The 15,171-nt window shown below is 37.4% G+C and overlaps 1 protein-coding gene across 1 annotated transcript in view; it reads left to right on the top strand.

Moving 5' to 3' along the window:
- The window catches only part of LOC124544797 (protein CLP1 homolog), a 64,302-nt gene that overhangs the window by 36,766 nt on the left and 12,365 nt on the right, over positions 1-15,171 (top strand). Inside the window, exons 6-7 of the mRNA XM_047123483.1 lie at positions 6,799-7,018; positions 12,302-12,395. Of these exons, the coding sequence (XP_046979439.1) occupies positions 6,799-7,018; positions 12,302-12,395 (314 nt within the window). The remainder of the gene's footprint in view (positions 1-6,798; positions 7,019-12,301; positions 12,396-15,171) is intronic.

Here is a 15,171-nt window from a genome sequence, read left to right as displayed (position 1 = left end):
CTCTCTGATTTTATCCTCATGGTCTCTTCGCGAGATATACATAGGAGGAAGCAATATACTGCTTGACTCTTCGGTGAAGGTATGTTCTCGAAACTTCAACAAAAGCCTGTACCAAGCTACTAAGCATCTCTCCTGCAGAGTCTTCCACTGGAGTTTATCTATCATCTCCGTAACACTTTCGCGATTACTAAATGATCCTGTAACAAAGCGCGCTGCTCTCTGTTGAATCTTCTCTCTCTCTTCTATCAACCCTATCTGGTACGGATCCCATTAAAACTAGTCAGTTAAGGAAAAAATAGTTTTGCAGCCGTAAACTGTTGAAAGTTCAACAGAAAGCATTGTCATAATTTCAGAATTCGCTTCTGCAACATTATGCTGCCACTCTGTCAGTACTTTACTGAATTGTGAAGACTGTCACCCAGTGTCTGAATTTGAACAGCACAATACCAGATAATCGACAGTATCCACATATCCTGCTGACGATGTGAAAAGTTGCTTTTCCATTTAATTATGAAATGATATGTATCCCTTCAAAATATTGTACACAACTTAGACTTGCTATTGTAAATACATGTATCAGAATCTTTGTCTTGTCAGCATTAATAGAGTTCATTATCACAAGAATTAAAGGGAGGAACACAGAAATATACATAGACAAATACATGGACCTGTGGCCATAACTTAACTAGGAGTATAGATAATGGCTTTAGCTGGTGACGAGAAATTGCCCGATGTTTTTGTGCAAGAAATCATAGCAAAAATGTCTTGGTTTGGGGAGTTCATTAATGTGGTGTGTCAATTAAACTGCATATTTTTGTAGTGCGCAATTATGAATACAAAAATCATCAAATAAATCACTTAAGTTTCACAGATATGTAAATAAAAGTGGAGTCAAACCAAGTACACATGAGCTCATGTAAACATTTTTCTGGCTGTAAAACTGAATGTTTATTTCAGTATTTATACAATATTATTTTTACTATTTTGTAAATTATGTTTGTGGTAGCAGTGTGGTGAGTCATGTGGATCAGGGCCTAGGTTAGATGCCATGTTGATTTATGCATTTACACAATTACAGCACCATATTTGGTATTTTTCATATATATGCTTTCGTACTGAAAATAGATAGTTTAATTGATTCACTGCAGTAAAGATGTCTCAACAGCAAGTCATTTTTTGTATGATAGTTCTTGCAGAAGTGTCAGGAAATATCAAGTCAATGACGAATTGTTACTAGAACGGAGATCATTTGAAGTAGGTTATTTTTAGAATGAAATTTTCACTCTACAGCGGAGTGTGCACTGATATTAAACTTCCTGGCAGATTAAAACTGTGTGCCGGACCGAGACTCGAACTCAGGACCTTTGCCTTTCGCGGGCAAGTGCTCTACCAACTGAGCTACCCAAGCACGACTCACGTCCCGTCCTCACAGCTTTACTTCTGCCAGTGCCTCGTCTCCTACCTTCCAAACTTTACAGAAGCTGTCCTGCGAACCTTGCAGAACTAGCACTCCTGAAAGAAAGGATATTGCAGAGCCTGGGGGATGTTTCTAGAATGAAATTTTCACTCTACAGCGGAGTGTGTGCTGATATGAAACTTCCTGGTAGATTAAAACTGTGTGCTGGACCGAGACTCGAACTCGGGACCTTTGCCTCTCGCGGGCAAATGCTCTACCAAAGTAATACCTTCTTGGTCAAATAGGAAATGCTGACCAAACTCCCGTATATTTTAACATGCTGTCAAATTATACGGTTGATGCCAAAGGAAAGAAAGACGTAAATGTTCTTATATCAGGGGGTGAAAAACAGCTGATGATGTCCATCATGCTTGCTTGCACAGCAGATGGACATAAATTACCCCCATTCATAGTTTTCAAGCGAAAGACTTTACCGAAATCGGAAATGTTTCCAAAAACTGTAGTTGTACGAGCAAACGAAACTGGGTGGTTTTCCGAGGACATGGTGCTGGAATGGATTACGCGTTTGTGGAATCGTCATCCTGGCGCAATGCTTGGTTTATGCAGCCTGTTGGTATTACATGCGTATGCAGGCCATACAACATCTGCAGTTTAACAAAAATTAGAGGAAAGCAAAACACACTTGGCAGTAATTCCATGTGGGATGATGTCAATTCTGTAACCACTTGACGTCTGTTTGAATAAACCATTTAAGGACAAGCTTAAATGCATGTACACAGACTGGATTTCGAAAAGCAACGGATAACTGACACCAACAGGACCTGTAAAACATGCAAGTTTGTTACAAGTGTGCCAGTGGATTTATGATGCATGGAAGTGTGTTCCAAATCAGACTGTGCAACAAGCATTTAAAAAATGTTCGCTATCCAATGCACTAGATTGTATGGAGGACAATGCTCTGTATGAAGAAATGAGCAACAAAGAATCGAGTGATAGTGATTCAGAATCATGACTGATATTTTAAACATTTCTTACAAGATGTATTACAAACCTAATAAAATTTTGTTTTAAATTTCAGCCTTTAATTTCTAAGTTATTTTCATTCTTATTTTAGAAGTGTTGATACTCTGCATTGCACAGGATAGAAAAGTGTGGAGAGCTGCATCAAACCAGCCCACAGACTGAAGACAACAACAACACATTCTGCATTTGAAGTCATCACTAAAAATCTAGGATGTATGTCAATATGGTCAACTCTACCGTTCTGAATTTTTTCCTACCTGTGACAAGAGATGGCTGCTAATAGGAACTTTTATGAATCGTGAATCACATGCCGTATTCTCTTCACCATAAGAATAATACGAATGTAAACATAATGCTGTGTATTCTTTCATGTTTGCTGCTATCTCATTTAAATCCTGACTGCCTAATAAACTATGAAACTAGAGTGAGACAACAGCAAACGCAGAAAAATATACATATCATTTCATGTTTATGTTCGTATTATTCTTATGTTGAATAGTGATACAGTCAGAAATGAAGTATGACAACTGACTAGATTTTTAAATCTAAGGTGACTCTAATTTCTGTGCAGAGTGTAATGTACTAAAGAAGCCTCTGCAAAGATTTTCAGACTGAGAAAAATTTTCATTAAACTCTCATTCAGAACATCTTCTACCATACGCAGTCTATTATTTGGTTCTTGTCGGTCATTATCAAAGAAAGCAGCAGTGTAAGTAACAACAAATAGCAGTCTCTTGCCATTGTTTCGCCAATGAGACATTCCTCTCTTTTTTTTTTATTGTAAGCGGCAGTAGCGCGCACAAAAGCAAGCCGTGCTGCGAACAGTGACAGGTCGTAAACACTGATTATCAGAATGCGACAAACAATGCATGACACAGTACAATAATGCATTTTAAGCTTAGAGTGACGTAAACACCTATAACAAAGAGAACAGCACTTATCAGATCAATGCAAAATAAGCAATAAATTCAAACCAGACGAAGGATATGAAAAAGGAAGGGTACCCATATAAATACGGATGGAGCGCATGACGCATAGCAATGGCTACCTGGTAAAGTTTAACTGCTAAGCTTATGACTCAAACCAAACTACTGTAGCTGTATCTTCATCCATTCGACCTAAATTGTGTCTCATATTACAATGGACCAACTTCGTTTCGATTTGAAGGTGCAGTCTAAAACTTTTCTCCCCCCTTGCATTTAGAGTCTCAAATTTCAGGTGCGGCTTAGATTCAGGGAATTATTTTTTTTTTTTCCCCCCTTGATTTCGAGTCTCATTTTTCAAATGCAGCTAAGATTCGACTGCGGCTCAGATTCAAGTAAATACAGTTACTTTAGAAGCTAGTCACATTCACACCAAGGTGTTGTCATACATTGACTTGTCAGTGGCTTTGTTGGGTGTACTTAGCAATTTTTTTTTAAATAATGCAACTTGTTATTTTTCCTTTAGTATTTGCAATATCTCGCATGTTGTAATAGCTTTTTCCCAGTATTTTATCTTGTTGACATATTTTTCTATGTAGAGGCGTTTGCTACCTTATCATTTGTTAACTGGTTCCTGGTTGAAAACTTTCTTTTTCGATCTCTCTTGGACATCCTTTGACGAATAATTGGCCAAGAAAGACTGTTCAAACACTTTGTAAGTTTTACATGTATCAGGCGTTTCTGTGGCCCATAGAACTGCATCTTTTTCCATTGATCCAGCCATGAACTTTATTTTCTAAATGTCAGCCCAAGATTTGGGTTGGACCCCATGGAATGGCTTCATAACAACCATAGGGTTGTGGATCATTTGTCAGGTATAAAAGCACTGAATTGGCTGTGTTGTATCATGTTCTCCTCTAACATCGCATTTGCAATGAGAGGAGTGGTACCTAATCTGATACGCTGTTCGTTGATGTGATAGAAGAGCTGTTGCTCGCGATCATCTGGTGACAAGATCTTTAATTTCTTTTACATCATTGATCAAGGTCAGCACTCTTCTTCTTCGTCGTCGTCTTCTTCTGGGTGTTCCCCCCCCCCCCCCCCCCCCCCCCCCCCCCCCCCCCCCCCCCCCCCCCCCCGCTGTGCTCCTTTTCAGTGTGCTGAAATTGTTGACTATTGTTTCGTTGATGCACCTATTAGTTTTTTTTCTTTAAGAGTGTGATTTGCTAATTCCCCTCATGCCTGCTGTTTGTGTTTCCAGTGGGAAAATTTTTTTTCTAATATCTGATAAATTTGTTCTTCTTTCTCCTTCAGCCAATTGGTTGTGTCTGTTTGTATAGGTCAGACTGCTGAGTTATTAGCCTTTTATGCTCTCCACTGATGGTTTCCATTTTAACCACTAGATGGCGAATAGCAAAGCAATAGAATAATTAGTACATAATAAGTGTCTGTCATCAGTTTGGTGTCTGCAAAATCAATTTTATATTTTACACAAAAACATTCTTATTATTTGTATTTTTATAAGTATTGCTTCTTTTATATAAGATATCAAAAGAATGTTCATTATACAGATTTAATTTTGAACCTCGTAAATCTGAAGTACAGACTCTCTCATTTGTACTTCTTGTTTGGTGCATGGAAGTGAATAGTATTTAAATAAAAAATTTTTACCTGCCACTGGAATCAGTACATCCAACATCTCATTTTTTTTCAAATATAGGAAATTTTCCTTAAACACTCATAAGTTTAAGATTAGTAATGGAGTACAGTTAGGTTGCCAAGTACAAATAATAAACGCAAAAGGGGAAAAAGTTTTGTTTTTTCCATAAATTTTTTCTGTAACATTATCACTACAATGTGACTGTCCCTGTGCTCGTCCTATCAGTAATATATATAATCTTAAATAGCCTTCGTATAATGATGGCAGTCATGCTTTATACTCTGATGCCTTAAAAGAGACCCTCTTCATAGGAAAGATCGTTCAGAAACACGTGATAGCGAAAATCTTATCAGTGATAATTCAGTTTAAATCTCTGATGCTGTGACCATGGAAAATATGTTTTTGTGGAGTCCTTTGTTTAATTTACGATAAAATCTGTAAAGTTTCGTGTTGATATTACAGAGAACGGGAGAAAAACCATTTTTGTAGAATATTGATTTCATGTTATATTTCCAAAAATTGTACATTTCGCATCACTTTTCACTTCATCATCTATGTGAAATATTCCTGTCCCTAAGTGGTATGTGATGGAAAGGGACACCATATGCACTCTGTACAGCAAGTAAAGGAGACAGAGAACACATGCGTACACAAAAAATTTACTTGGAAATTGAGGTGGATGGTAGAAAACAGAGGACTATCCATCAGAAGAGGATTACAAAAAGAAAAGTGGATAAGGGCAAAGATGTGAGTGATTATTATTAATAATAATAGTCATCACTAGAACCATTAGCTCAGATTGATGGAAATTAGTCAGAATAAAACATAAGGTTTTCCCCATTGATATCTGCTAAGGGTATATACTTTTCATGGAATGAGTTGTACGTATGCTGTCCCCAGCACTGAATACAGTGCCATACAGGATAATACAATTGGCATTTACTATTTGGCAAACATGCATGTGTAAAATCCTATTACTTTCTTGCATTCTACAAGGATCATTCAATCTTTGCCCCACATTTTTTTTTCTCAGAGATTATTTATTGTTAAGAGTCAGAATTTGATTACAATATAAATCAACATGTCCTGTCCACGTCCTATTTTTGTGTGTAGTCTCCATCACAGTGGAAGAGTATGTATTCCCTGCTGGTAAAAGCTCTTGTCCTGTAGGCTTAGCCATATTTCCACTGCGTGACTAACACTCTTGTCATCTTCAAAGTGTGTTCCCCAATTGTCGAGTTGTGATGCGCCAATCGGCATGAATAATGGCATCCAAATGATCCAGCATGTCTGGAGCAGTGGCTGCGATAGGATGTCCCAAGTGTTGCTGAGCTCTGTTTCTGCATTTCCTGAGGCTGTAACTTTCTTTACCTTATGTCCAACTGTACTACTAGCAGTTGCAGCATCGTCATACACTGCACGCAGACATTTATGGATGTTCACCACCGTTTCTTTTTCTGCACACAAGAATCCAATAACAGCATGCTGCTTGTAACGTTAGTCATATGTAGACACCATTTTGATGCTGTACTACGTTTCTGCCATCTGCCGGAGTGGTTTGAAACTTCAATAGCACACAGAACAAGCATCGAATGTGAAGCACAAACAAGGATGTTTGTGTATGTGTGTTAACGGCTTTTTAAGAAAATGTGGGACATTACGACTCTCGTACAAGTGCAAGGATTTTGATAATAGAAAACTGATAAGACTATCATGAACATAATATAAAAGCATAGACTAAATAGAACTAACTGTTATTCCCATACTTTTCTTAGGTCGTTGAGAGGAGTCAAAGTCAACGTGCTGAAGCGAGGGATTCCAGAGTCAGAGAATACTTCTATGGACTTCGTTCTCCATTGTATCCACATTCTTTTGATGTGAGATTCAGTGAACTAAAAATATATAAAATCGGAGCTCCAGCATTGCCTGATTCGTGCATGCCTTTGGGAATGAAAGCAGAAGATAACCATACAAAGCTAGTTGCAGTAACACCAGGTATTTCTTTAAATTTTCCTTCCATGAGTTTTTTTTTTCCCCATTCAACCTGTTTGTTTATTTATTACATCTTCTTGTTAAAAAGACATTTAAAAGAACACATGCTATATATTAAGATTGAACCTTAGTGTTTTTGTCAGTCTAGCAGAATGCCACTGGGCATTAGCATGGAATAGCATCGGTTCACACAGTCTTCCTGGTTGTTGTACTTGGACTGTCTGCAGTATGTCTCAATTGTTGACATTAAATGTCAGCAGTGATGTTTACCCTTGTGCAAGCAATTCATAGTAGACCACACTGTCACTATTCCAACAGATCCATAACATTATCTTTTGTGGATACATGCAGGTTTTTGTATGTGGCGTTACTGCTTTGTTTGGACTCAACCACTCCTTTATTTTCCTTATGTTAGCATAAAGACACCATTTCTTGTCACTAGTAACAGTACAAGATAGGAATGATTGGTGTTGTTGACAAATCAATTGATGACGAAAAAGCAGAGATATACAAATAATAAATGACAATCGATTGGTAAACCTATAGCAACAGGAATACCGACATGCAGAACAAAAACACTATGAACTTATGCACCAACCTAATATTTCTCATTATACTTTGAGATGTGGTACTGGATAAACGCTGCCCCTCTATCTCACACTCTTTGCGACCACTGCTTCCCTTTTATGCCCTTTGATTCTTATAACTGCCGTCCAGTGTCTGTACTCACATTCCTATTTTCTTATTCATTATTAGACTTGCTCCTGCGTTACCTATGTCTGATTTTATATTTATAACCCTGTACTCACCTGACCAGAAGTCCCGTTTCTGCGACCAAACTTTACTAATTCCCATGATATCTAACTTCAATCTATCCATTTCCGTATAACATTTTCTAACCTTCCTGTCTGATTAAGTGATCTAAGACTCGGTTCACACAGAAATGGCATGGCACAGATGTGTGGTGTGGACATGGCACTGTTTCACAGCACCTCCATGGTAACAAGTGAAACAGTTCACACGGAGATGGTGTGGTTCAGTCCGCGCTACATCAGTTTGACATCACAAGTGGTGCACCAAAGGGATGCATGACAGAGACATCCATGATGTGCAGCTGTTTTGATTAATTTGAAGTCATCTGATAAATGTCAAAAACAAAACAAAAATAAATTGATTTATGTAGGTGAAGCAATGCTACATCTGTCTCTGAAGATAGTTTTGACAATATTATGAAAAGGAAATAGGTTACTACGCACCATATAATGGAAATGCTGATTTGCAGTCTGGCCTCGGCAGCAAGAGACACTGGTCATGCGTGTGAGAGTTGCATGTGCGTGAATCTGTGTGTGTGTGTGTGTGTGTGTGTGTGTGTGTGTTTACTTATTACAGAAATAGAAACTTCATTTTGAGAAAATACAACAACACAGGCCAAAACATTGCAGTACAAATCTGCACTGACAGCAGCAGAGGATACAGAAAAATTTAACTCTATTCCTCTTGCCATTAAACTGAACAGGTACAGTCAGCATTACATTTTCCGTCCTCAATCATTGGATTTTGCGAGACAGATGTGCAAATCCACTATTCACTTGGTGCTTGCTCATATGAATTCCATGGGACGTGCTGTCAAGTAAGGCTTTCTTCCTGCACTTTTGACTGACAGAATTGTATAACACAGCTTAGAATTGTATAACACAGCGTAGAGAAAACTGTGATGTTGTCTAGTGGCAAATTTCTTTCACCAGCACCTCTCAGCTTCTTTTCAATGCTTTGACAAATCCAAGGTTGTTGAATGTTACGATATTTCCTTCCCCGTAGTGTAGTAGGATTGTGAGATGAAATCTATAGGCAGACATACTCAGTTATTTCAAATGAGCCTTTGTGGTCAGTGTGCTAAGATCCCTGAAATCTCTGATTCCATCTTTCACAGAACAAATCCATTGTCACTGGCATTGGCAGTAACTAGAATCCAGTTTTCTAGGGAAAGGATATTTTATTCCTCTCTGTAAGGGCAAAATCTCTGTCACATGGTAGGAAACATTACCCTGTAGTGGAGGAATTTCTGGTCAACAGCAGTGAAATATTTACAGTTGATCAGATTTTGGAAAAGTGTCAGAATATTTGGGACATCTTTCACAAAGTCAGTTATGCACAGGCTTACGTTCAAATTAAAATCATATGAAAAATAAGTATTATGATCAAAACATTCCAGTCCTGTTGCTTTTCTATGAAAACTGTCTTTCACTTTGTTTAAGACAATATAGAAATGGGTTTGAGACATTCTGTAAAATGCTGGAAACATTTGAAATACATAATCAGTTCTTTCATTATGTCGGTTGTGCCGTATTTCTTCCCTTTTTTCATCAATAATGGATGTACCCAGTATCTTGCTCAACATTTACAAGTTACAAAAGATCCACTGCATCAATATCTTTGTCTGATGAAACCAATATATTCTGATCATTGTTCATGTCCTGTTTGCACCATGTCCCTGACTCACCGCCATCAACATCCATGCCACACCATTTCTGTGTGAATTGGGCTTAATGTTCCACGCTGTAGAATGACAATTTTGTTTCTACTGATGGAATGGAAATTTCTTAATTTCATTATGCTTTCCACTTTTCATATTATCTTCCTCTTATAATCGTATTTCTTACTCTGCCCTTTCTATCATCTCTGAACTGAAAGTAGCATAATTCTTAATAATATACTATATCTGACCTTTCTCCCTCTCCCTCTTTGACACCTTTTCCTTTTTCGTCTTTGCCCCACTCCTTATCACGTGTGGGCGCCCATTAAATGAGGATATGATTGATCTTCTGGACCTCTCCATCCCTTTTTTCTAACCTCACTCAACCAATTTCTCCCCTCTTTCTTCTCTAAAGAGGGAATGTTTATTTACAAAACAAAGGAGTATTGTTCTATATTGTAAGTAGTAAAGTCACTCCTATATGATTATTGTTTCTGTTATCTGAAACTTTTCTGTATTTGTTAACTGACAGGTGAAAGTTCCGTCATTGTTGTAAAATGAAAGAAACCTATGTTATATATACAGGGTGATTCACGAAGATATCCAGATATTTCAATAGTTATTCTACAAGTAATACTAAAGAAAAATGTTCATATAAACATAGGTCTACAAATGTTTAGTTACGGAGTTACAGCTAATAAAAGATTTCACCTGACATGTAGCAGCTTCCCAAATATGAAGCCATCGCAAAACTGTACGAAGTTAAAGCAAAGCACAATTTCCATTTATTTTATTTTTATTGGTTTGCTGAATGTAATAAAACATGTCCTAGACGTGTATCTGCAGTAGTTTATCAGAACATTCAGAGAAGCAAAGATTATTATACAGGTACACATTTAAATGAACATTTTCTCCAGAAATGGATTGGTCATGGTACTACATTTCTGTGGCTACCCAGATCACCCTATTTATAACACCAATGAATTTTTGTGTATGGCGATGGATGAAAGACATAGTTTATGAGGACAAAGTCAATACATGTGAGGCATTACTTGCTCACATTAAGTAATTAAGAAGAACCCTGTGATACTGAAACAGGCAACAAAATCTGTTCATGCACATGCAGCTAAATGCATTGAACTCTGTGGAGACGTTTTTGAACATTTATTGTTAATGTATTGTGAAATTGTATGTACACTGTACAACTTCCTTAATTCTGAGCTTTGTTTTTTCCGGTGTAACATGAATTCACATGTGCTATGGTATTAATAAAAGCAGATTATGTGACACATTCATACAGTTTCAGTTAATGTTATTACCATCATTTTTTCCAAAATTAAATTCTCTACAACTTCTGTTGAAAACGTTGTGCAATTCTCTGGAATTTAAAGAAAGTTGGGCCAAGTAGTAAATAAATTAAAAATTTTAAAAATTACTTCTTTGCTTTTCTGGATGTTCTGGAAAACTACTTCAGAAATATATCTAGGACATGTTTTATTAGATTCATCAGATCAATAACAGCAAAATAAATAGAAATCGTGCTTTATTTTAGCCTTTTACAGTTTTCCGATGGCTTCATATTAGCAAAGTTGCTAAATTTCAGGCAAAATCTTTTAGTAGCTGTAACTCCGTAACTAAACATAAGATATCACTCGCCGAATAATGGAAGTGTTGAGTTGTCAACAGGTGTACACAAAAGAGAAAGGAAACTTTGTTGAAAAAACACACACACACACACACACACACACACACACACACACACACACACACACAGGTACAGGCAAGGGAGATAGAGGCAGGAAGGGGGCCGGATAACTAGCAGTTCAGAGGGAGGCAGCTGGTTTGATGGCTAGGAATACAATAGGGAGGAGCAGCAGGTGCTGGAGCGAGGCAGGTTGTGCACCTGCCACATCTCCCTCCAACATTCTGAGCCAGCAAACAAGCTGCTTCCCACTGAGCTGCTAGCTATCTACTCTCAACCCCACTTCTTGCCTCCCACCTCTCTCCCTCCACTCACCCCAACTGACAGAATCACCACCCCACCTTAGTCCATCTACCGAATCGCAGCCCTGTGTATATGTGTGTGTGTGTGGTCACGCATGCGCATGCACACTCTAGTTTGAGACAGAATTTATTCCGAAAGCTAGCAAGTTTTCTCTCTCTTGTGTGTGCCTTTCAAACCTAAATACTTTTGCTATTCTGTGAATTGTCTTCTTTACTTGTAAATTATTTACAGAAACAAATGTTAACAATTCTTGATACAGAAGAGGGGCAGCTATGTAACAGAAAACTCAAAAAGGACTGACGTCCACAATTTAAAAAATACAGTAGAATCTGTAACTTTTGAGTGTGGCTGAAAAAAAGCGAATTCTAGAAACTTTGTTATTAGATAATAATCACAAGTTATTTTTCCAGAGACTTTATAATTTAAAGCAATAAATTTATTTTACATACTAATGCATTGAGTTTTAAATGTTAGCATTACACTCAAATACTAGAGTAAAGAGAAACAGCAATTACATGTTATTTACAAGCTACAACTTGGTTGTTTTTTTTTTTTTTTTTTTAGAGAGAGAGAGAGAGAGAGAGAGAGGGAGAGAGAGGGACAAAGATACAGATGCCAAAATGTTCCAGAAATGTATATGTCTTTTCACAGTCACATTCAGTACATTTAATTCTTTACTTAATTTTGTGACCAGGTGCTCCTCCTATAAGAGTATGATTAACTTTGAATTATATAGAGCCTTCTCCAAAATGTTATCTGATGCTGTTGTAAGATTGGACTTATAAAATTGCAAATCTCTTGCTTTCAGGACCTAATCTGTTGCATCATTTGCTTGCTGTTAGCTTCGCTGCCTCTACAGATGATGATGTCATTCACAGTAATGTTGCAGGTTTTATATGTGTGTAAGTATAGAAGTGTGTTACGAAGTCAGACTTTGTTAATAATTGTGGTATGGAAAGTTTTGGGAGAATGTAAATAATGTACGAGTAAAGGTAACAACTGACTAAACAATAGAAATGATGTGTTATTGATAGGCACACAAAAATAATGAAGACTTTACTAGTTGTTGGACAGATCCTTTACTTAAACTATTCAGAGAGTTAATAATTAATTACATTAATTTGAAGAAAATGATATTGTAGTCGAACTTGATTAAACAGTTCTAAATGGTGTATTTCCAAGAAAAAATCTGATTTGGTTGTTAGTAAATGTTACTGGAAAATTCAGTTAGATTTTTTTTCTGAACCACAGTTGTAAATGTGCAGTAATACCAAGATGATGATAGCAGAGTTAAAGAGGTGAAGAAATTTATATTGTGGTTTGATAAGTACAAATAGTGTAATCAGAAACAAGTTTCATTCGAAATGCTTGCTGAGTATTTCAAGTTTAACACAAGACAACATTGGAAGTCATTGAACAGCATTAAACCGTAACTAACCTCAATGCCTTTGACACTACAGAATATTAGGAGGGTGTCAAACAAATTCAGAGTGGCAAATTCTCTTACTTGTGGTCCAGAACAGTTACATGCTGTATCAGTTAAATTTCACAGTGCATTTACTGATTGTTTCTCTCCAAGGCAATAGGTAATTATATTGAGTTGTCCTTGTATGTGTAACAGTGCTTAACAGCATTTGCCATATTTCAAATGCTATGTAACTGACTGCCAGAGAAATTGTTGGCCAGTGGGATGTGAGGTATCTAATATAGCTGCCTTGTAAGGAATATATGCGTTTAATATCACTTGCCTGACAAGTTGCTGAGCACAATATGAGAGGGCTAGTGAGTTAGGTTGTTTAATGTTGTTTTGTGTACATGTAGTTTGAATGCAATAGTGTAGTAGGTAAACTGGAAGAAAGGTGTACCATAGTTAAAGTGATCCTGGAAAATCATAAGTGGATACAAATAATGGAGACAACCACTCACTGTATTGTGGAGCAATTGAAAAGTATATGGATGTGCAAATAAAGTGACTCAGCTTACATGCTTGCACCTTATGCAGATTGTAATTACGATTCATAGGCTCTGCTGCCACATCATAGTTCTTTTTTTGTATGCCTCAGTTCTGCTGCTACACAATGAGAGTTGTCTGCATTCACACACTATTTGAACTGCAATTGATGTGATTGAATTGGAAATTCATTTAGCATTGTGCTAAGATTGTGGAAACAATAGGAGATCACTGGAAACACCTATAGATTCCATGCAAATGCTCATGTGTGGAATGTGGTCTATCAGAAGACTGCTGTTTGATGACAGCTGTGAAATGTAACCCATAGAAACATGTGTGTGTTGATTTTATTAGACATGGAAATGCATGTGATGTGAAACTGTATTACAATGACTGCAAGTATTAGGGCACTATGTGTGTAAATTTTTAAACTGTGTGCTACAAAAAATTGCACAAGCAACCAAATCTGTATAATCAAACAATGGAAACTCCAGGTTGGAATACCAACAATGTAATGGAAAGATAGATTGCTGTGTACTGTAAAGATGGCACATTAAGCTACAGACAGGCACAGCTACCTTAATTGTCATTGAGAAGTATCTTGTAATTGTTACTATCAGCAACTTAAGGTGTCATCTTTACGATAAGTAGCAATCTTACCTTTTCCTTATGTTTGTTCAAGTTTGTTATAACATAGACTGACAGATGAAGAGGGTGAGTTGAATTCTGTTCACATATAAAAGTTAGTTTATTTAATATCCAGTGATTGGCATTTAGTCTGAACCAAGTATGAAATAGATGTGGGAAGAACTATCAGAAACTGAGCTTTCAGCCAACAAGACCTTCATGAGAGTTAAAACTTCCTTGGCATGCATATTGTTCCACAAAATTTCCGGAGAACTGCCGGACGTTTGTAACTTCCTGCCACAATATTTCGGTGCAGAGTCTTCTGGCCATCTTCAGGTGATACTCGCGAAAACACACTGAGCTGTGGTATTTAAGGCCCCGTTGGCATGTGCGTGGTGGATTCATTTGGTATTGCACGTGCGCTACTTGAGCACGTTTGATTCTGCTGTGCCGCGATCCCTGCGTATTGAAAGCTCGCCGCTTTCATATCAATTAAATTGTCTTCCTGTAGTTCCATTATAGAAGTACGCTGGCTATGGAGGACACGAAGTTTTTCAATGATTGGATTCCATACCAAATTCAACTGAAAACCACCGTCTCGATTATTAAGAGACTCACTGTCAGACAGTCATATTTCCATGGATTCATTAATAATAGAACTTCAGTGCGCAGTTAGACACGTGGGCCACAATATTTGTCTCACTGTTGTTGATGACATGACCAGTGGAAATACAGTATTCAGTGATGGCAGTCATACAAGGCTGAAGAAGGTGAGTGTGCCGCTGATGTTCTCCAATGCGATCCTGCACAGTACATGTTATTTGCTCTATATAAGATTTGCCGCATTCACACAGAATCCTGTAAACACCTGCCTTGCACAGCTATAGGTCATCTTCGACAGACTCCAACAGCAACGAAAATTTTGCAGGAGGGCGAAAGATTGCTTTCACTTATATATTCTTAGTATTCTGCCTATTTGCCCTGAAATATTACCAGTATATGGTAAATAGGTAGTCATTTTAAAAGCATCTTCCTCTTCTTTGCTCCGTCGTTTACAGGTCTGCAGTGCTCTCTCCACTTCAGAAATACAATCTGCAGGT

Source organism: Schistocerca americana, chromosome 1, assembly GCF_021461395.2.
Source record: "Schistocerca americana isolate TAMUIC-IGC-003095 chromosome 1, iqSchAmer2.1, whole genome shotgun sequence".
Taxonomy (NCBI): domain Eukaryota; kingdom Metazoa; phylum Arthropoda; class Insecta; order Orthoptera; family Acrididae; genus Schistocerca; species Schistocerca americana.
Note: the sequence above shows the minus strand (reverse complement) of the source record. Positions and strands in the feature narration are given on the sequence as shown.